The sequence below is a fragment of the Taudactylus pleione genome, unplaced genomic scaffold, assembly GCF_031769625.1.
Source record: "Taudactylus pleione unplaced genomic scaffold, aTauple2 ptg000095l, whole genome shotgun sequence".
Taxonomy (NCBI): domain Eukaryota; kingdom Metazoa; phylum Chordata; class Amphibia; order Anura; family Myobatrachidae; genus Taudactylus; species Taudactylus pleione.
Genome location: NW_028284497.1, coordinates 178738 through 200681, shown reverse-complemented (window position 1 = coordinate 200681; position 21944 = coordinate 178738). Strand labels below are relative to the sequence as shown.

The following is a 21944-nucleotide window of genomic DNA, read 5'->3' as shown; positions in this document are numbered from 1 at the left end:
ATGTCCATATTAAAATGGAAAAAAAGGCACATTTAAAAACCAAAGAGACAAAATTTCCAAAAAAATAAAAGTGTTTTAATTGGATATATCCAAATGAAGGAGTTCCAAATAACTTTAAAAATACAACAATGCTTCACAGCTGAAATATCCACAAAAGGTGAAGATGGCTTCCTACCAGAATACAGTGGTTTTTTGTGCGTATAAGAGTGATCTCACTGCCCGCAGTAATGCACCCAAATATTCGATGGAAATGGCACCGTCCTCCTCTGGTCTGGTCAGGATAGCTGTTCACTCTTATACGCACAAAAAACCACTGTATTCTGGTAGGAAGCCATCTTCACCTTTTGTGGATATTTCAGCTGTGAAGCATTGTTGTATTTTTAAAGTTATTTGGAACTCCTTCATTTGGATATATCCAATTAAAACACTTTTATTTTTTTGGAAATTTTGTCTCTTTGGTTTTTAAATGTGCCTATTTTTCCATTTTAATATGGACATATGGAGAGCATATACCTGAATGGACTATATATGTATTAATTTGGGGTAGATCATATACACCCCTATATGTGAATTATTGTGTACTCAAGTGAATTCTTATACGTCTGCACTAGATTGTTTTCTATGTTTTATGTTCCCACATATTCATCAACATTGGAACATACATCCCACACCTATCATATAAAGTGTCCAATATAAAAAGGATTTGAGGTCCCAAGATCAGGACTTCATATTGAAGATAAGTAAATTCTATATCTTGGGTGAGCGCAGAGTGGTATTCTCCGGATTTTTGTTTGTGTTAATGTAATTTTGGTGAGGATAACACCAAGGAGATTTACCCTTTAGCAGCCTTTGTAGCGCAATTGTTGGCAGATATCACCTTCTACATTCTGTTACAGAGAACTGTAAGATTGAGCCGCTGTCTGTTTGGCCGAGCTGCTGCTCTCCAGGACCCGGGCTGGAGATGCTCTGTGATTCTGGTAGGATAATATTGTGGGGAAATAAAGTTAGCTTTCCCCATTTGGCTAAATTAGCCTTTGACTGTCTATAACCGGACATATATTTTTTACTCAAATCACAGCTGAGAGACATAACTGGAAATTAGAGGTTAATCTTGGCTACCACAAGCAGTGGCTTATGTCTAGACTGTTTCTCCATTTTTTTTATTTAAAATCAAGTACTGGGCTATTCCAACACATTTACGGCATATATGCATAACTATACTGAGAATTAATATTTTGTACTTGTATGGGACATTGTTGCAATATAAGTTACTATTGTATGTCTATATCACATTGTTTTTTGCTGCTACATAGAATTTATAATGCAGGTTTCTGTATTAGAGAACTTTGAGATATGTAATTTTGTATTCAAATAGGACATTGTTGCAATATAAGGTGTTACTGTATGTGTACAATTTATTTGGCTGCTATATAGGACCTATAAATTGATCTGCTATTTAGCATTTTATTATTGCTTACTTGTCTTTTTAATAAATGTATTCATTGAATATAATTTTATGTTGTTTTGACGGGGGGACACCAACGCAGTATCTTTGTTTTATTTTAAAGCCCCTTAAGATGCTAGATCTTTTCATGCCCTTATGCCCATGCTGGCAGCCCAGTCTCGAAGTTTACCCTCAGCTGTCCAAGGAAGAGCTAGACTCAAACACACATCTCCACTGGATTGAACATTCAGAAGAGGGACAGGCTGGAGGAGGAGTGGCAAAGGGACAATGATGCACTGGCAGTGAAGACATTGGAGTCGTGTCATAGGATTAACTGGACACCCAGTCTAGGATTAGCAAACCTTGGAATCCCAGACAGATTTTCGAGCAGCACTACAGGGCATAGAGGACAGCGAATTTGACATGCCTGGTGTAAAAGATATCCAGTGGAAAGTATAGGATGACTCTAATTGCCACTTCCTGAGAATCTGTAATATTTAATAGGGAGGTATTCATGAAAGATTGGAGAGATAAAGTACCAACCAATCTGCTCCTAACTGTCATTTTACAGGCTGTGTTTGAAAAATGACAGTTAGGAGCTGATTGGTTGGTACTTTCTCACTCTCAAGGTTTCATAAATAGCCCCCGAAGTCCTTTTGCATGCAGAAAAACAGGATTTTGGTACTTACCGATAAATCCCTTTCTCCGATTCCACAGGGGACACTGGAGTTGTAGACAGTGGGGTATAGACGGTGGTAGAGTAGAGCCTGGCACTTTAAATAATTCAAAAGTGTGACTGGCTCCTCCCCCTCTATGCCCCTTCAGCCCCAGTTTAAGAACTGAGCCCGAGAGGGGACGGAGGACCATAGGAAAACGAGTAGAAGGAGAGGACCACAGAACGGAACAAGACCGACTGAGGGAGAACAGAGGAACCAACTGCAGGGAACACATGCAGTCACACAACCTTATATGATACCAAACAAAATGGCAGGTACGCAGCGCTGGGCGGGCGTCGGAGAAAGGGATTTATCGGTAAGTACCAAAATCCTGTTTTCTCCTTCATCCACTAGGGGACACTGGAGTTCAAGACAGTGGGGACGTCCCAAAGCCAACCTCCCGGGTGGGAAGCGCGGAGAACTTGCCGAACCCTTGGCAAAACCAAAAACCGGGATCACCAAGAACCGTAGGCCTAATGGAAAGGAAAGAGCTGAAGATCAAGTGTCGTAGAGCAGAGGAGACAATCAAGGCTCCCTGCTAAACAGCCATAAAAATTCCACACCTTACAGGGTAAATCGAATGGAATACTGCTAGCAAGAGAACAACCGCAAATGAAAACAGCTGAACACCGTAAGCTCAGCCGAAACAGACCAAGCACGAACCAGAGTTGAACATAAGAAGCTGTATAATTTGGAGACAGCAGAATCCCAGCACTGCTGGACATAACTCATATAGTTATACGTATAACAATACCAATCTACAGATACAGAGTTGATCCTGTCCACACTCCTAACAAGAGAATACAGGGAGCAAAGGACAAGACCAAACAGTCGCCCTGGACCATTCTTGAGGTCCAACTACTACAAAGTTGTCAATAAGCCTGAAACCATAGAAGTCTCCAATAAGGATAGAGATCCCAATGGCATGAGGCAGCTTTTTAAGAATCGAGACCACAATTCCTTTCAGAGCTTCAGACAGCAGTACAGGTTGAGTCTCCCATATCCAAAATGCTTGGGACCAGGGGTATTTTGGATATCGGAATATTCCGTATTTTGGAATAATTGCATATTATAATGAAATGTCTTGGAAATGGTACCCAAATATACACACAGAATGCATTTATGTGTTATATACACCTTATACACACAGCCTGCAGGTGATTTTAGACAATATTTTTTATAATTTTGTGCATCAAAAAAAGTTTGTGTACATTAAACCATCAAAAATCAAAGGTTTCATTATCTCAGTCATGCTGAAAATATTCCGTATTTCGGAATATTCCGTATTTCGGAATATTTGGATATGGGAGACTCAACCTGTACAATCAACTCAGAAACAGAGGAAAAAACAGCAACTGAAACCTTGCAGCTGTAAATCCCCATACCAGACCACTGGCAGAATGTCTGGCAGCCCATCAGTTGTCTGCCTATTGAGTGGTTACTACTACTTGGGGCGGGTCTCGAACTCGTGTATGGGGCGTCCCAGGTGGAGACCTTACGGCACAAGCCACTGTGCCGACCTGAAAAGAAACCCACAGCAACAAACTCCAAACAACATCCAACATGATGGAAGTGCGTAGGCAGTATCAACTGCTGTCCTGAACATAGTATAAAAACAACCCGGTTACCCTAGCAGTTAAAGAGCACTGATGCAACAGCCACCCAGTGAGAGCTACCAATATAGGGAAGCAACCATACAGCAAGGCTACAGAACTAGGACAACCATAAAGGTACCCATCAGGTACCTGTCAGTGTGATGAAAATATTCACAGTACTGAACAGGAAAACCAACCAGGCCCCCTGCGTGGAACATAATGACTGTCACAATTTAATGTAAAGATGTGCATTAGCCCATAGATGCGCTACAGTCCATTATAATCCCAACAGAAGAATAAAGTGACATTCTCAATGTTGGAACTGTGCACGCCAGGAAAGCTCTAAAGTGTAGAGCCTACTGATAAAAAGAGCGAAGGGTACTAAGTCTGCAGCTAGGATGCAGAAGGGAGAATAACGGCTATGTAATGTCAGGTTGCATGAAATCGGAGCATCTTCCGAGGCAATAGTGGGGTACCGCTTACCTGTGAGCAATCAGAAGCCCTCTAGAAAAAATGTAGAATGTCACTGACATTCTTCATCTCACAGCAACCCGTCACATCGGGAATAGAGCGTAGCTTCAGTGGGTTAAAAACCAATGCGCCATAGCACAGTCTTCAGTCTGGCGATGTTGCCGTAGGAGAGACTGTAGAAAACTAGCAAAATGTTAGTGGTAACAAGAAGGTCGTACTACAGGACTCTATCCTGAGCTTGTTCCATTAGGGATGTGTATCCTTATATAGATTATACATATACCCCAAACACGGTCTGCTAGAGTATTAGTACATTAACACTTATAATGGTTAAGTGCGTATTAGTCAAGAGGCGGGATAGTGAAAGAATTAAATAATAAGACCCTGTACTGGTCAAGATACACATAGAAATATTACATATTTGATGATGGATCCCACCAGTGACCCTTGACAATCATAGTGTTCACAATGAGGGATTAAACTTGAACCGCAGGGCCCATGATTTACTGGATACCCACCAATCTAATCAAGCCAGGCCTGACCCTGCCTATTCGGCGGGTGGCCCTAGGCCTTCTGGCACAGGAGCAGAAGTGTAGTCTTTTGTCATTTAACCAAGTAAGCCCTGAGGATGGAATAGAATCTGGATTTTTATGTACTGATAGGAATGTACCCAGGGGCCACTTTATAGCCTCATTTTATTAAGATATGCGACTAGACAATAATATGGAGTACAGGAACCTATACTGAGAAAGGCACCTGTACTAGACATAGAATGCAATAATTACCCCAAGTAAGAAAAGGGATATATCTGTAAAGAAAACCCCAGTTAGGGCTAAAAAAATCAGTTTTTTCCCAATTATTAGGAAATAGTCATACAAGGAACATGAATATATCGGTATACATACACACGTACACTTAGACAAATAGTTGCATGAGAAGTCAACATAGTAAGTATACTTGTCAGACTCCTGCACCAGGAGATCATTATGATATATATATATATATATATATATATACATAGTAGGAACCACGAATAGCGGCACTCCGAGACTTAGTGATCAAAAAGGTATATCTAAACTATGTTGAAACAAACAGGCCGACGTTTCGGGAGGTACGTGCCCCTTTGTCAAAGCGAGTATATATACATACACATACATACAAATGTCTTATAAGTTTGCTACCCAGTGCGCCACTGGAGTGTAGTTGTAATAATAATAACTCCCCCGAAAAGTGGGCGCCGTAGATACAAACTGACGGGAACAGAACTGTAACCCCAGTAGGGTGTAAGTGCCTATCCTATATACATGTGTGGACTACCAGAAGGCTCCCAGACAAGTATATGGTCCATATTAGAAGCCATGCCTTAGGGAATTGTGACTATCACAATGTAAACTGCAGAACATGACTCTAGTCTATAGAGCCAATATAATATATTATAGCCTACAGCGTCTGGTAATCCCAGGCGGCTTCCCATTTGTGGAATTAGAGGTAACCTAATGATTGCAGAAGCATAGGCATACCCACGCATATAACAAGTACATACATACATAGTATTTGTAAATCGAAGTTGTTGTACCAACCCACCGCAGCAGGAGAGTCCAGCCACCAATAGCAGTATCTTTCTTTTTAAAATATACTAGGTATCAGATATAAAACTGATAAGAACAAATCCTACCCTTGCCTTTATGGCAAGGATAAGAAGCGATACATTATATATATATATATATATATATATATATATATATATATATATATATATATATATATATATATACATGTACCTACATACAAGGTCATCGGTAACGATAATTTATCCAGGAGAAAGCGTGAACGCAGTCCCCCACTTCCACAAATTATGCAGTAGAGATTTCCGCATTTTGAGAACTCATCGGGGGTCAGCACACCCACAGTGCAATGGATGAGCCTCGCCCTGGGAGAGCCACCTTTGTGATCATGGTATCTCCCCTGCCAGGTAAGTATGAACTGTGGCTTACCTCCACGCAGGGAGACTGCTCATGTGCCATGTGTCCATCCTCTCCTGCTACGGTGTAGGCCTGATATTTTAGCAGCGTGCTGTCCCAGACTGGTATAGATCCTGGGAACCTTCTGCCCTCGCCTTATCAGGTGAGCCATTTGAGCTTCAGTTGAACCCACCTTTTCAAAGTGGGGATCAAAAGGATGACCTCAGTGCACTTAAGTATACTGCATTATATTTAACGTATACAGGCATATTTGTCATGCAGAGGGCAAAGTGACATGGACACAGCCTCTGTATTAGGCTGCGGCATGTTCCTCCCTGAGCTACTGTCAGGTGCCCGGACACTCACCTGACATTAGTGAGTACTGATTAATTTTTTAATCAAACAGACTCCAGCAGCCATCTTGAGATAGACAATTGTAAAATAGTCGTAACTATCTCTACACAGTGACATCACAATGACGTAGGGTAGCAGTTAGGATAGTTGTGGGGTCGACAGTTTTGAAGTGCTCTCCCCTACAGAATATAAGTACATTACTGCTACATAAAGTACTAACAAATTCATTGTGGGATCTGACCACCATATAGGAACTACAGAGATGAGCCAAGTTCTATATGGACCATGCCGCTGCGTGATTGAGTAAGCAGGAAGACTGCTACACTGCATGCATAAATTGTAATTAGCTCAGTATGCCTCAGCATTATACTATAATAGAGGCCAAACTAGATTCTATCTAGATTCTACAGCTATGCACAGGGGAGACTATACACATAGGTCCTCTTTAATCTATATATTTATTAACAGATCTTATATATCGCAGTGCATTCCGCCACGCTTTATCATTGGAAACATCAATAGAACACCCGTATATATACATATATATACTCATACATACACTTAACTCATGTAGGCATGTATACAAAGCTACCCATATTGCATTATGTCATAGGTAGACAAAGTTGCTTGGAACTATCTCCAGCAGCGGTACAGTGAGTGCAGCGTCTTCAGTCACCAACTGCTACGCCTCTCCCTGCACTGCAAGGAGCTGCCTCTGCAAAGTTACAGACTGTCTGTACTCTGTACAGTGACAGTCTCTGCATATACCTGCGCTGTAGTGCGCGCCAACTGAGGCTAGATAAAATACGTGGCGCCTGCTCCCCGGGAGCAGCAATAGCTGCCGGACCTAAGCCACGCCCCGGCGCTAGCTGCATCCGGTCTTAACTGGCAATAAACTAATCCCTGCTGCTCACCACTATGGCATAGAGCAGAGGGAGGAGGAGATTGCATTGGCTCTCACTTACATGAGAGCAGCAGTCAAACACAGCGCTGTCACTCTCTATTAAGTGAGCCAGCGCTGATTCAGCAGTGCAGGAATGTTAAGAGCGTGCGTCAACAGCTCGTACCAGAGCAGTGCACAGCGCACCTATGTAATTACAGACTGTCTGAACAGTCTCCCTTGTGGGTATCCGCGCTATATGCGCTGTAGCTCCGTCCCTTGTAATAACGCTAGCGGCGTTATAACAGGAATCCAGGACTGTATGAGCCTGGGAGGGGGCGGAGGGGCCGCAGATATAACTCAGTCCCCCGCTAGTCAGGGGAACAGAGCTATACCTACCAGCTGCTGGCATTAGGACTGCGGCTAGGCATAGGGAAGCACGGACAGAGCTTCTATATTAAGTTGTGGCGTGTCCCTCCCTAAGCTACTGCCAGGGTGCCTGGGACCCGGACACGCACTCTTTATTAGTGGTGGCGGGTCTCCTGATGCCTCCGTGTAGCAGGCTAACAGACGCAGTACTCTGTCAGCCTGTCCTCAATGCTTGTTGAAGCTATGAAAATAAATAAAGTTAAAATAAAAGTAAAAATTACTAAGTGTGGGCTGGAGCTCAGCCCTATGTGACCGACTCTTCTCGGGCACATTTCTAAAACTGGGGCTGATGGGGCATAGAGGGGGAGGAGCCAGTCACACTTTTGAATTATTTAAAGTGCCAGGCTCTACTCTACCACCGTCTATACCCCACTGTCTTGAACTCCAGTGTCCCTTAGTGGATGAAGGAGAAAATGCTGTGTTCCCACATTTAGTGCCCCTTATCTGTGGATCATATTCAAATAATCTTATCCTGAAAAATGATATCACATGTACGTAGCCCTCACTCAAAAACACACTCAAGAAATTAAGAATGGATGTTTGAAGATAATTATCACTAAAAACCATAACTTTTTAATAGTTAGGCCCTGTGTGACCAAAGCAGTCCACTGTTCTAGCAGTTCTAATTGTTGAATTAAAGGCCATTAATTACCCCTAACTTTTATATCTGGTGAAGAGTATGTTTCTGTACTTACCACACTGAATAGTAGTTGGAATCTCCATTGCACGCCTTCTTTTATACCTCAGCTCGGAAGAGGGTGGTTGATTCCAGTTTGCAGAGATGTAACCAAATTCATCCCAGAATTTTACAATGCCCTTCTGAGCTATGGGGATAAAAGAAAACAGATATACTCAGACAATCTATGAGCTTAGCAATCAATGCAGATCTTGTGTAACATCCCATACCAATCAGAGTCAGAAGCATTACAATAAGATTAGTATTCCTCCATTTTAATTTCATAGTTTATAAGAAATTAGATTAGTGAATTTGTCTGCTGAGGGTGTCAAGGAGTCACCAATTGGAGTGCGAGTTGGAGGCAGGAGAGTATCATTTATATCATACACCTAGCTAATCAGCAGTCACTCTCTCTTATCTGTAGTTAGCAGTTATAACTTGGCCTAACAATAGTAAGAATAAACTTTATTTGCACTTTACAAAAAGTATTCACCTATGCCAATATCCTTCCAGTACTGTGCTAAATGCTCTCCCATGGCTTTCAGAAGGTGTCTGTACTCCTTGGCATCTGCAAAGTCCTGTTTGTTGTGCGTAGGTTCCAAAACAAGGTAGGGGACATCAACCACTCCGACTACTCCTCCACAGGCCCTAGAAAGAAAGTATGAGACAAACTTCACAAATGAACTGATGATAAAACTGAAACCAGTCAAGAAAATTAGTTGAATTACAGTATGAAGTTAAAGCACAATTGATTAGGTTTTATGCTTCTGTGTTAACGGCGATATGGCTTTTTTATGCATTCTTTGCTCATATTTATTGCCTATTAAGTTGTTACACTTTATAGAGTCCTTTATAGTCTAATTTTAGCCATTTACAACCAGATAAATCTACCTTACCTATACAATGACAATGAACAGGAAAACATAAGCTCTGTATGATAAAGTGGATAACATTATAAAGAGGAAGTTGTCCTTTACATTAATTTTCAGAAGTTTAAGGTTAAAATCAAAAAATTCAGATATGAGTCATGAAGCTACAATTACTTATACAGTATTAATTTATTATTCCACTGAAGCTCCGTATTACCTCCCATCTCAAGTACAGACAACTGCAACTTTACATTTTTTCCTGATAGTCCTTCAAGTAACCAAAGACCCATGAATCAACCAATCTACAGTCTGTCTAGATCTGAGTCAGTGTCTGCTTGATTAGTGAGAGAAGAATCTCCTTTCTAACATTTACTAAAGAATACTTCTAAGTATAAACACTCCAGTTATTTTAATGTATATTATTCTGTTTAGTCCTAGTCTTTAATACATATTAATGTACCAGTTGCTTTATTTGCTCTGTAAAGGATATATGGCTACTAGTAGTTATGCATTCACTGGCAGTGTGCTGCCCTGTACTGTAAATAGTGATTTATTGATCTTCGTTTATACTCAATGAACGATAAATGACTAATAAACTTAATCTATTTTTTCTTTGCCCGTCCATCGGTTTGTACTGTGTACAAGCAAAGCATTTCTGATATATTCTGATAGAGCTTGGACTTATTTGAAGGCCTCAGAATATTACTAAGAGAGAACACACTAAACCCCCCCCCGGCTTCAGACTTAGGAACACCCTTATTTGAAAGAAACAGTGTCCTCTTTCAAATCATCCTTAGTGATTACTGTCTAGAGATCCCTTGCGACAATATGAAACCTGCACACTGCAGACATACTAGTGGAGACAGCAGATGGGGGAAGGGTACATAACGCATACTATTTCCCCCATCCTGGCACCTCCACACTAAGGGGCACCCTCATTCAAACAATGTGCCCCTTCAGTAGTGTGCCAGAAAAGACACACTATACTACAGTAAGCTTTAAGTATAGTCTGAAATCAACATATGCTGCTAACTTGGTCTCGCAAAGGACAGAAAAAAAAAATAAAACTCACTACAGGAAACATTCCATTAATTTAATAACAATAGGCACTGTTTCCCTGAAGACTATGCAGAAGTTTAAATTTCACTTTGGCAAGCAAAACTGACATGAACATAGACACAAAGGGCTTGATTCTGAGGTAGGAGTAAAGCAAGAAAGAGCTAGTAACTCTGCACCTTTGCAAACCATGTTGCACTGCCGGTGGGGCAGAAGTAAAATGTGCAGAGAGATTTAAGCTGGGTACACATTAGATGATGTGTACCCAGCACAACCTCGTGAGCAACAGGACCCGGCGGGGTGCTGGCATCGGCAAGTGCATACACACTGGCTGTTGCCGGCAACAACGGAGCAATGGTGAGGAGAAGGTAGCGGGGGTCATGCTGCATTCGGCAGCATGGCATCGCTAGAGACATCCTCAGATCTTTCTGCATGTACAAAAGATCTGAGGATGTGACGGACGACCTGCGGGAGCGCGCATCAGCATTGTGCACACAGACTGGACGATAAGAACAATTTGTCGTTCCGATACGTCGGAATCGGCCAAATCGTTCAAAATATCGGCTAGTGTGTAGGGGCCTTTAGATCTGAGAGGGGCGTATACGAACACAAATCTGAATTGTTGTGTAAACATAAAATTGCCCAGCATTTGTTAGCTACATGTAAAGCAGCCAGTAATTACCATGCATAAATAGATGTATGTGTACCCCCTTGCATTGCAGCATGGTTTGCCGAGGAGCAGAGTTACTTGTTCTTTGTTTTACTCCCAACTCAGAATCAGGCCCAAAGTGTGCACAAAAAAACCTGTCCCATATAATACATGCTTTTGAGAAATAGTAAGGATTTGAATTAATTCTCTCTGGTGTTACTGGATTACAAGGTAGAAAAAAAAAATCATGTCATGAACTTTCCCAAATGCTTAGAAGAACTTTAAAAGTTCCCCAGATGGAAATCATTGGCAGCAGAGGTTGGGTGCAAAATCCCGGCGGTCACAATGCCAGCTTCGGAATCCCGACGGTCAAAATCCTGTCTCATGTTGGTGAGTATTCTAACCCTATCCCTAACCACCTCTCCCACAGCCTAACCCTAACCCTTCCCCTAGTGCTTAACCCTAATCCCCACCATCGGGATTCCGGGACGGTTTTGTGACAGTATGAATTCTGACTACATCCCCTACTTGCACCTAACCAACTACTGAAAGATAGGACACAAGGTGCTCTTCTGTACCAGACCCCAAATTACCTTGACTGCTAGATACATATTCCTTATGCTGTGTATCCACTACACGACAAAAATAAACAATTGAACGATTACAACATCGTTATTGTTCATTAATCATGCAATGAATATGCTGGCAACGACCAGCGATGCGCGCTCTTGCTGGTTGTTGCTGGCATCCGTCATCGCCTGAACATGCAGGCCAACCTGCCGATATCGACAGGTTGTGCATGTTCAGGATGAGGGAGGGTGTCTGCACTGAACGACATATCGTTCAGTGTGGGCACATAGGGGGTCATTCAGAGCCGCTCGCAAGCGGGTCGATGTTCCCCCACTGCGCATGCGCACGACGGAGGGAGCTCCGTCGTGCGCATGTGCGAGACCCGGCGAGCGACGGGCTCTCCATCGCTCCGGGTCTCGCACCAAAGGGGGCGTGCTGTCGATGTTGATTGACAGCACGCCCCCTTTGGTGGGCGTGCCGGGAGCGTGCCTGCCAGACGGAGGCGTTCCCATGGGAACGCCTACCGTCTGAAGCCGGCCCCACTGACATCACTAGTGATGTCAGTGGGAGTGATTTTGGCTCTGATAGAGCCAAAATCACTCCTGGGCTTGCGGCAGCGAGACCCTACCGCAGGGTCTCCGTCGCAAGCCCGATGGTCGCGATGGTCAAGACCATCCCGACCATCATCATGGACGCTCGCATATGCTGTGGGTGGCCACCCACAGCTATGCGAGCGACCGGGAGGCCGCTCCATTTTCTTGGAGGAGGGCCCTGATTCTGAGCGAGCGCTCTGGTCAGAGCGTTCGGCTCTGAATCAGGCCCATTATCCACTGCACAAGATGATGAACGATTACGATGATGTAGTGTAGTGGATATGCACCATTAGACTATCACCTGAATGTCAAAGAAAGGCTAGTAATGAACTCCAGGATATCAGACAGGTGTACCGCTGCAGGCTTCTAAAGCTAGAATTTAAAACACCTTGTACCTCTACTCCTCACATAAATAGGAGGATCCATCCAAAATCTTCAGTGAGTCGAAAAAACTGTGCCAGGTTATGCTGGGATGTATAGTTCCACAGCAGCTGGAGTGCCACAAGGTTGCCTACCCCTAGTATATCCTAACAACCATTAAAGAGATCATCTAGTGTAGAAAAAGGAGACTAATTGCTGGGGACTCTATCAGTATATTAGAACACAAAATGGACTGTTCTGGTTCACCCCATTCCTCTCCGCTGCAAAAAAATGTAAAGCTCTAATCTTAATCTTAGCAAAAAAACATCATGTAAAAAGAATGCGGTGTCCACATTCTTCACTGCCCGCAATTTCTATGCTAGGATGAACATAATCTTACTTAGTCAAGTTTTTGCCATAAAACAATTTAAACACATACATCTACCCTATAACATGGTTATATGTCAATAGACGTGAAGTGTATCTCAACCTTTGCCCCCCGAATTGTCCCCGGAATCAATACCTCAGTACTCAAACATAATAAACATATATCTTGGGCCTTAGAGGAATATTTCACACTAAAACAATCCCATTAGCTTCCTAATCATCTGCGGTTCACACTAAATTGTTTTGCATCCTTGAGACTCTCAATAAAACGACACTTTATAAAACAGAAAAGTACAACTAATAAAGGGCTGCCTAATGTTTCAGCCATTGGGGTTGCTGTTTCAGACAGCAAAAGAATGCAGGAAGCACATAGAGTACTTAATTGTCCTGCAGGTAATGTACTTGGCAATTGGCACAAACAAAAGTGTGAATCACCAGATGCAGCTGAGGATTTCCCTCAAACTGTATAAAAAGAGAAAGATAAAAATTAGAGATGAGCGGTTTGATTTTGTTTATGATCTTCCTTCCAAGTTCATATCCAAGAACAAGGCAAAACGACATCTTTCACGGACATCTCGGTACAGGTGTCCATGAAATGTGACATTTTGCCTCGCTCTGAGATCCAAACTTGGCGGGAAGATCTGAACCAAAACCGAACAGTTCATCTAGAATAAAAATAGAATGAATATCAAGTTAGCCTCTGTGCACACCTCCCATGCCGGGCAATGGAAAATAAATGGGAAACAGGGGTTGTTGAACAGATGTAGTCTGTTATTATTTTCTAGAGCCCTGTCTCCTACATTTGAAACGCAAACCACAACTTATGTTTCCGTAATGCGGAAGAATGAAATTGCACAATTTCTAATGTCATCTTTTTTTTATCATTTTAAAGGGCACAACACACTGACTTGTCTGAAAATGAGAGGTGCTACTTACATTCCTCCTTCTAGCTGAGGTCCAACCTTCTCATACATTTTTATTAACCGGCTGCAGTTATACACAAACATGCCATCAAGCTCCCGCTGCTCAATGTTCACACCAAAGATAAAGTTTAGTTCTTTTGGTTCTTTCAGGGCCCTGAAAAGTAAAATATGTAAGAATTTACATACCATCACTAAGTAGGTTTTTGTTTTGTTTTTTACTACAAGCAGCATACCAATGGACTACAAATAACAAAAAAAAATTGTTTCTAGTTGCCAGCAAACAATTTAACAAAAACTTAAAGATTATAAAAAAAAAAAGTTATTAGAATTATCTTTGTAGTATCCAGATTAGGTATCTTTCCATAAACATCTACCATGTTCAAAGTAACAAAAAAACAGTTGTAATTCAGGTAAGATGACCATCAAGCATCATAACTGCACATCACAGTTAAGTTAGCGTCACAATTAATATATTACGGACATAATTGCTTGAAAAAAAAAATAAAAAAAGACTAGTTGAATCACTGCAATATGATCCCATAGATATTTTGTAACGGTTATATGTGGATAATTTTGCACTTGCCATTTGCTGGAAATTGAAGCACTATTGAAATGACTTAGCAAATACTTGGCACATGTGGATAGAAAACTACAGGGCTGCGATAACTGGTGCTTTTTTATGACCTTTTAATTATGTCAAAAAATTTTAAAATACTATTCTCAGAGAAAAGGTATCAATTTATGCATAAGTACAAAAATCCTGTTTTCTCTTTCATCTGAGGGGGAAACTGGAGACGCGTGGGTTATCCCAAAGCTGTCCCTAAGGGAGGAAACACTCCTGTGTATAATACTCTACGGCCAAAATTGGCATCCCTAGAGGTGCAGGTGTCAAATTTAACAAAAAAGTGTGAGCTTAAGACCAGATGACCACTTTGCAAAGCTGCTCCGTTGTAGCGTCCTGTCGAGTCGCCCAGTGGATCCCCACCAACCTGGTCAAATGAGCCTTCACAGAATCAGGTATAGGATGACTGATGACAGCCGTGATCCAATGGTCATTGGTCTGCTTGAAAACTTGCTAACCTCTCTAATTCATGTTGTAAAGCATAAACAAGGCATCTGTGCAATGCATGTCCCTAGTTCTAACCACATAGATCCTAAGAGCTCGCACCGCATCCATAGAAAGTAAAGATGCTCCATAATGCCACTGCATCTCACCTGGCAGGGAGGGAACCAATATCTGCTGGATTATCTGGTAATGGGGCACAACCTTTAGATTTAAAAGACAGCCCTGCAGAAGAGGGCCTGAAGAAGAGCCTATTCCTTAAGACTGCACTATCGTGGTGGAAAATCAGGAAGTGTAACCTGTGGGACCAGGCAATAAGTTCCGACACTGGCAGAAGAGATAGCAGACTGTGTTCCTCATGGCCATGTTAAGATCCACCAACTCCAAGGTTTCGAAACAATGATGGAGAGCCTTAAAGTAACAGGTCCCATGGCACCACAGGAGGCTCAAAGGGAAGTTGGATATGTAAAAGCCCCTGGAGGAACGTTTGAAACGCAGGTAGGACAAAAATTTTCTTCTAAAAGCAAATGGAGAGAGCAGAGACCTGCACCTTGAGGGAACAGAGTCCGAAACCCAAGTCTAAACCCACCTGTAGGAAGGATAAAATTCTGGAAAGGGGAAAAACAGAGGGATCAAAACTCTGCAGCTCACACCACGAGAAATTAGTTTTCCACTCTCTGTGTTAGTTTCTGGCTGACATGGGATTCCTGGCATGGATCATGGTTTGGACAACCGCATTAGAAAAAACCCCGACTGTCTCAACAGCCACCCTGTCAAAGCCAGACACGGTAAAGCCCTGTGATGGAATGGACCCTGGCTGAGAAGATCTGGCCTGAGTGGGAGACACCAAAGAGGGGCCACCAACATCTTGAGGACATCCACTTATCAGACTCGGCAAAGACAGTCTGGAGCCACCAGATTAAATCGACACTTGTTCCCGATTCAGTTTGCCCAGAAATTGCGGGAGCATGGTGGCTGATAGAAATAGATATATGAAGTTGAATGTTTAGGGAATAGCCAAGGCACCAACGAGAAAAGCCACGGGATCTTTTGTTCTTAAGCAATACCTGTTCACCTGGTGGGTGAGCCAGGAGGCCATCATGTTGACTTTCGACTGACCCCACTGATCCGGGTAAAAGGGACCATTTTCCTGAGTGAACGTCCTGGGAATCTGCCTCCCAGTTGTCTATTCCCGGAATGTAAACTGTTAAGAGAGCTGGAAGAAACCTTTCAGCCTACCACATGATCTTGTCTAATTCCCGCCAGAGGACTTCTTGCACCACCTTGATGGTTGAGGTAAATGACAGCCATTGCGTTCTCCCACTGCACTTTGACTGGCTGCCCCTGCAGAAGAGGGCCTGAAGAAGAGTCAAGTATACAGCCCGAATATCTAGAATGTAGCTGTGCTTTCCTTGCATACCAATAGCCCTGAAAAAGTCACCTCTAGGATTACAGCCCCTCGACCCCACAGAATGGCGATTCTGTAACCACTACAGGAGATACTGTCTCACTCAGGGAGACAACCGGAAGACCTGGGATACTATGTGGAGGTGAGATCTGTCCCTGGAAGGCCTGAGCGAATTCCACTGCATCGAAGATTGACACCATTTTGCCTAAGATCTTCATGCAAGCATGAACCAACACTACACGCTTTTAGAGAAGTGATTTAAACAGGGTCTGCAAGGAGACTATTTTTGTCTAACAAGGCCCCCAGATGAAGCATTCTCAGTTATGCAGCAAGGCTGGATTTCCAAAAGTTCAGAATCCACCCATGAGATTCCAGCGTCTGTATTAAAAGAAGAAGAAGATGGAATTCCAAGGTGCCTCTAGAAGTCACAGTGATCAAAAGAACATCCTGACCCCTTGCATCAGCAGAGTTTCTCCCGTTAAAGACATAACCGAGGTGAAAACATGAGGCCAAAGGGTAGGGCCCGAAACTGAAAAGAGAAGACAGCAAAATGCACGAGACATTGATGGCCAGGCCAGATTGGAAAGAGAAGGTATGCATCTCTGACCTCCAGAGACACCCTGAGAGACTTCATCTTGAACCTGGGCACTCAGAGGCCAGTGTTGAGTGACTTGAGCTTTAAAATGGGGCAGAAAGAGCTGCGTCAGTTTCTGTGCAAAAGAAAAGGTTTGAAGAAAAACCCCTCCTTGTTTGATGCTGTGGTACAGGGATGATGACTTCTGAGCCTAACTAAGAGCTGGTGTCCAGATGAAACCAGTCTTAAAGAAACAATGGGGAGGAGCCCCGAAGAGATCCAAAAAGAACCTGAGAGTGAAAATGTCTTGCAGCCAGCTGCCGCTGAATTTCAAAATACAGCCCACCACCTCAAGGATCCCAGGAGGAAGACCAGTCTATCATGTGAAGGGTATATGTGTGACCTCCAATGGAGGATTGAAATCTGTGTCTGCCTTGTGGCCAAAAGGAAGGACCCCTGGATTTTGGAGCGGCTGAGGGTAGAAGAGCCCCCGCAGATGCAATTATTTTCTGCAGTTCCAGATCAAAAAGCATTCATAATTGATGGAACGCGATTTCAGGGCCTTCTTCGACTGCCTTCTTCGACTATGTATCTGCCTGCCTAATACACAGCCACAGAGCCCTCCTGGTTGTGATAGCAGATTCAGAAACCCTCGCTGACAGAATCCCTGAGTCAATTGCAACCAAGAAATCCCCTCATCTTTCCATGGCCTTGTTCACCCAGGCAAATGCCAGGGCTGGTCACAAAGCCACACCTGCTGTTGAAAATATAGTTTTAAGGAAGGACTCAACCTTGCTATCAGAGGAATATCAGAGTGCAACCACATTAGGAGGAGGCATTATATTAGCATTAGCTAATAGGGCTATAGGAGTATGCACTGGTGGTGGATTTCCCCAGCGAGCCCTGCCCACTGTAAGAAGAGGAGAGGTATTTTTTGAAAACTGAAACCTCTTATGAGGCAGAGGCCAAATTTCAGCAAGTAAATCTACCAACTGATTAAAGCAGGGAATGTGACCCCTTCCTTCTTTTTACACTTAAATACACAGCCATGGCCAAAAGTTGAGAATGACACAAGTATTGGTTTTCACAAAGTTTGCTGCTTCAGTGTTTTTAGCCCTTTTTGTCAGATGTTACTACGGTATACTGAAGTAAAATTACAAGCATTTCATAAGTGTCAAAGGCTTTTATTGGCAATTACATTAAGTTTATGCAAAGAGTCAATATTTGCAGTGTTGACCCTTCTTTTTCAAGACCTGGCATGCTGTCAATCAACTTCTGGGCCACATACTGACTGATGGACGCCCATTTTTGCCTAACCAATGCTTGGAGTTTGTGAGACTTTGTGGGTTTTTGTTTGTACACCCGCCTCTTGAGGATTGAACACAAGTTCTCAATGGGATTAAGGTCTGGGGAGTTTCCTGGCCATGGACCCAAAATTTCGATGTTTTGTTCCCCAAGCCACTTAGTTATCGCTTTTGCCTTATGGCAAGGTGCTCCATCATGCTGTAAAAGGCATTGTGCGTCACCAAACTGTTCTTTGATGGTTGGGAGAAGTTGCTCTTCGAGATTGCTTTGGTACCATTCTTTATTCATGGCTGTGTTCTTAGGCAAAATTGTGAGTGAGCCCACTCCCTTGGCTGAGAAGCAACCCCAGGATGCTTTACTGTTGGCCTGACACAGGACTGATGGTAGCGCTTACCTTTCCTTCTCCATACAAGTGTTTTTCCAGATGCCCCAAACAATCTGAAAGGGGATTCATAAGAGAAAATTAACTTTACCCCAGTCCTCAGCAGTCCAATCCCTGTACTTTTTGCAGAATATCACTCTGTCCCTGATGTTTTTCCTGGAGAGAAGTGGCTTCTTTGCTGCCCTTCTTGACACCAGGCCATGCTCTAAAAGTCTTCCCCTCACTGTGCGTGAAGATGCACTCACACCTGCCTGCTGCCACTCCTGAGAAAGCTCTGCAATGATGGTGCCCCGATCCCGCAGCTGAATCAACTTTAGGAGACGGTCCTGGCGCTTGCTGGACGTTCTTGGGCGCCCTGAAGCCTTCTTCACAACTATTGAACCTCTCTCCTTGAAGTTCTTGATGATCCGATAAATGGTTGATTTAGGTGCTATCTTGCTAGCAGCAATATCCTTGCCTTGTGAAGCCCTTTTTGTGCAAACAGGTAACCATGGTTAAGAGAGGTAGAACAATGATTTCAAGCTCCACTCTCCTTTAGCTTCCAGTCTGTTATTCTAACTCAATAAGCATGACAGAGTGATCTCCAGCCTTGTCCTCGTCGACACTCTCACCTGTGTTAACGAGAGAATCACTGACATGATGTCAGCTGATCCTTTTGTGGCTTGGCTGAAATGCAGTGGAAATGTTGTTTTTGGGATTAAGTTCATTGTCATGGCAAAGAGGGACTTTGCAATTCATCTGATCACTCTTCATGACATTCTGGAGTATATGCAAACTGCCATAATAAAAACTGAAGCAGCAGAATTTGTGAAAACCAATACTTGTGTCATTCTCAAAACTTTTGGCCATGGCTATACGTGTCTTTTAGAGAACAGCAACCTGTGTCGCCCATATATAATTATTCATCACAATAGTGAGAAATACATAATGGAAACAGTCGCAACCGACAGGTTTTAACTCCTGAATCATTATTAACTAAGGGTCTGATTCAGATTTGGCAATAGGGTAAGATAGAGCAAGTAACTGTGTACCTGGGCAAACCATGGTGCAATGAAAGGGGTGCAAATACAGACATTTTTATTTGCTTTGATTTTACACTGCAACTTGGATGTCAGTTTGGACACTCCCTTCCCAAATCTAAGTTTCTCTGCACATTTTAAATCTGTCCCACCTGCACTGCAACATGGTTTTACCAAGATGCAGTAACTTGCTCTATTTTTACTCTATTCCCATATCTGAATCAGGCCCTAAGTATTATGTACTTAAAAGCACACAAAGTAATGTCAGTTGGTAAAATAACAGAAAATATTGTTCCCAAATATTTATGTCTATAATGCACACACAAACAGTGAGAGAAGTTCAGGAAAGAAAATGTGCAAACAAAGTGGAAAAAAACATTTGTCTAACTATACATCTACACTAATTACAGTGAGGTATAGAGACTGTTAAGACTAGTTTCACTAGAAAAGGTTTAGAAAAGGTAAATACACAAAAAAAAATGCTGCCTAACTTATCTTAAGAAGCAGGAGCTGCTGAAAAAATGGCCACCAAGTCTGTGTGGGAGAGATCCTTTGGCAGGCTGACTCATGAGGGAGCTTGTGCCAAGGATGGGGGGGGAGGGGGGGGGAGACTACAGGTAAACCCCTCTCCTGGTGTGACCTCCGGGGACACTGCCGTTCAGAAAATAGTGTCCTGTGTAAGCTTAAACCCAGTGGTCAAGAGAGGGCGCAGAAGACAGGGCAGGCTCTAACCTACTCCGCTCAGGCGTCTCTACACCGAAGACTGCACAGCTGCTATATCAATGATGGCTCCCCACAGTGGCGACAGCGCTCTCTGACCCACCAGAGACACTCCCGCTGCGGGAACGGGCTGTCAGTTATGGATCCTGCCTTGTAACTCAGAACCTACAACAGCAAAGGAAAAAAATAAATAAAAAAATATGTGGATATAGAGGGCGATGAGAGCCTATGCCTATGCTGTCACACTGCCCAAACTACACAACCGTCTCCTATGTTCCCCCCTTGAATAGAAAAAGAAAGCCTGGATATTTCTAGATTAAGCCAATCTTCATTTTCTCTGTGTAGCGGACTACCCATTCATACTTTTTTGTGAGTTATACAGAAAGAGCACTCATGTTCCCATCACTGCTAATTTATTCATGTTTATTTTTATAAAACTTCATGTAACGCAACACTTTGTATAAAAGAAAGTCACTCACATCAGTAATTCTTAATTTTAATTTGTGCCATCTTTCCGAAAGACCCACCATAATTACAAGTAAGTGACAAGAAGGCTAATGAATGTGTAGAAAACACAGTATACACATCAGTGCTCATTTTACAATGTTACTGAACCGAGGCAAGCAGTTAAGATCGCCACAACTGCATACACCAGTGGTTCCCAAACATTCTCAGTTTGAGGCATCCTTAGGGTCTCCATAATTTTTTAAGACACCCCTAAGCCAAAGTAATTACCGAGCAGCCCTGTTTTTTTTAAGTAGTTGGTTCAAAATAACGTATTAAGTATTTAGAAAAGAAACAGAAAAACTGTGCCCCCTCAGTCTCTCTCCCTTTGCCCCCTCAATGTCTCACCCTTTGCTCCATTCATTTGCTCCTCTCTATGTCACCCTCTTAACTTACATTTTGTTGTGATCATCAGCGCTGTTCTGCAGTATCGCTCCTCAGATCTTACACTTCCTGTCTGATCTCCCACAATGCATAGCGTTGTAGGACCCTATTCAGCAACAGGCAGCTTGAGGATTCACTGCCTGTTACATTACAGTGACAATTCTCCCCCCACTCATCGCAAACCCCTCCTCCGCTCTACTCCATGCCGCAACCCCACTCCCACCCGTGCAATGAAAATTACAATAGCCGGCCTCTTTAATCTAATGGCCGCAAGAGCACCCAGGTGTCAGCGCCGAGGCACAGAGTTTGGGAACCACTGGCATACACTTTTCATGCTGCGATGCCATCAAGGGGAAATGATTGTGCTAATTTATGTGCCTAATATGGACTGAATATGTAATTATTTAGTATGTACATTTTTTTGCAACTAGCTGTGGCATCTGAACAGTATCTGGTGACTCCAGAACCAAGAGAGCTAATTCCTAGCTCTGGAAACAATGTAGATAATAGGTAATATTCAAACAGAGTAGTGGGCCTCTATTATAAAACCTACTTGCTGAATTTAAATTATCATCATCCTTTATTTATATGGCGCCATAAGGGTTCTGCAGCGCCTTACAAAGTACATAAACAAATGAGCAAACAAGAAAAC

General features: G+C 42.8%; 1 protein-coding gene and 1 non-coding gene across 5 annotated transcripts in view; both read right to left on the bottom strand.

Annotated features, from left to right (window-relative positions):
* The window catches only part of MORC2 (MORC family CW-type zinc finger 2), a 143645-nt gene that overhangs the window by 67805 nt on the left and 53896 nt on the right, over positions 1 to 21944 (bottom strand). For all 4 annotated transcript variants that reach the window (XM_088469866.1, XM_088469863.1, XM_088469865.1 and 1 more), the window contains exons 14-16: positions 13947 to 14087; positions 9020 to 9174; positions 8546 to 8674 (exon numbers count right to left, since the gene is read on the bottom strand). In XM_088469866.1, the coding sequence (XP_088325992.1) occupies positions 8546 to 8674; positions 9020 to 9174; positions 13947 to 14087 (425 nt within the window). The remainder of the gene's footprint in view (positions 1 to 8545; positions 8675 to 9019; positions 9175 to 13946; positions 14088 to 21944) is intronic.
* On the bottom strand, positions 6042 to 6206 carry LOC148526445 (U1 spliceosomal RNA). The gene has a single exon (XR_015878238.1). It is a non-coding gene; the product is annotated as a U1 spliceosomal RNA (small nuclear RNA).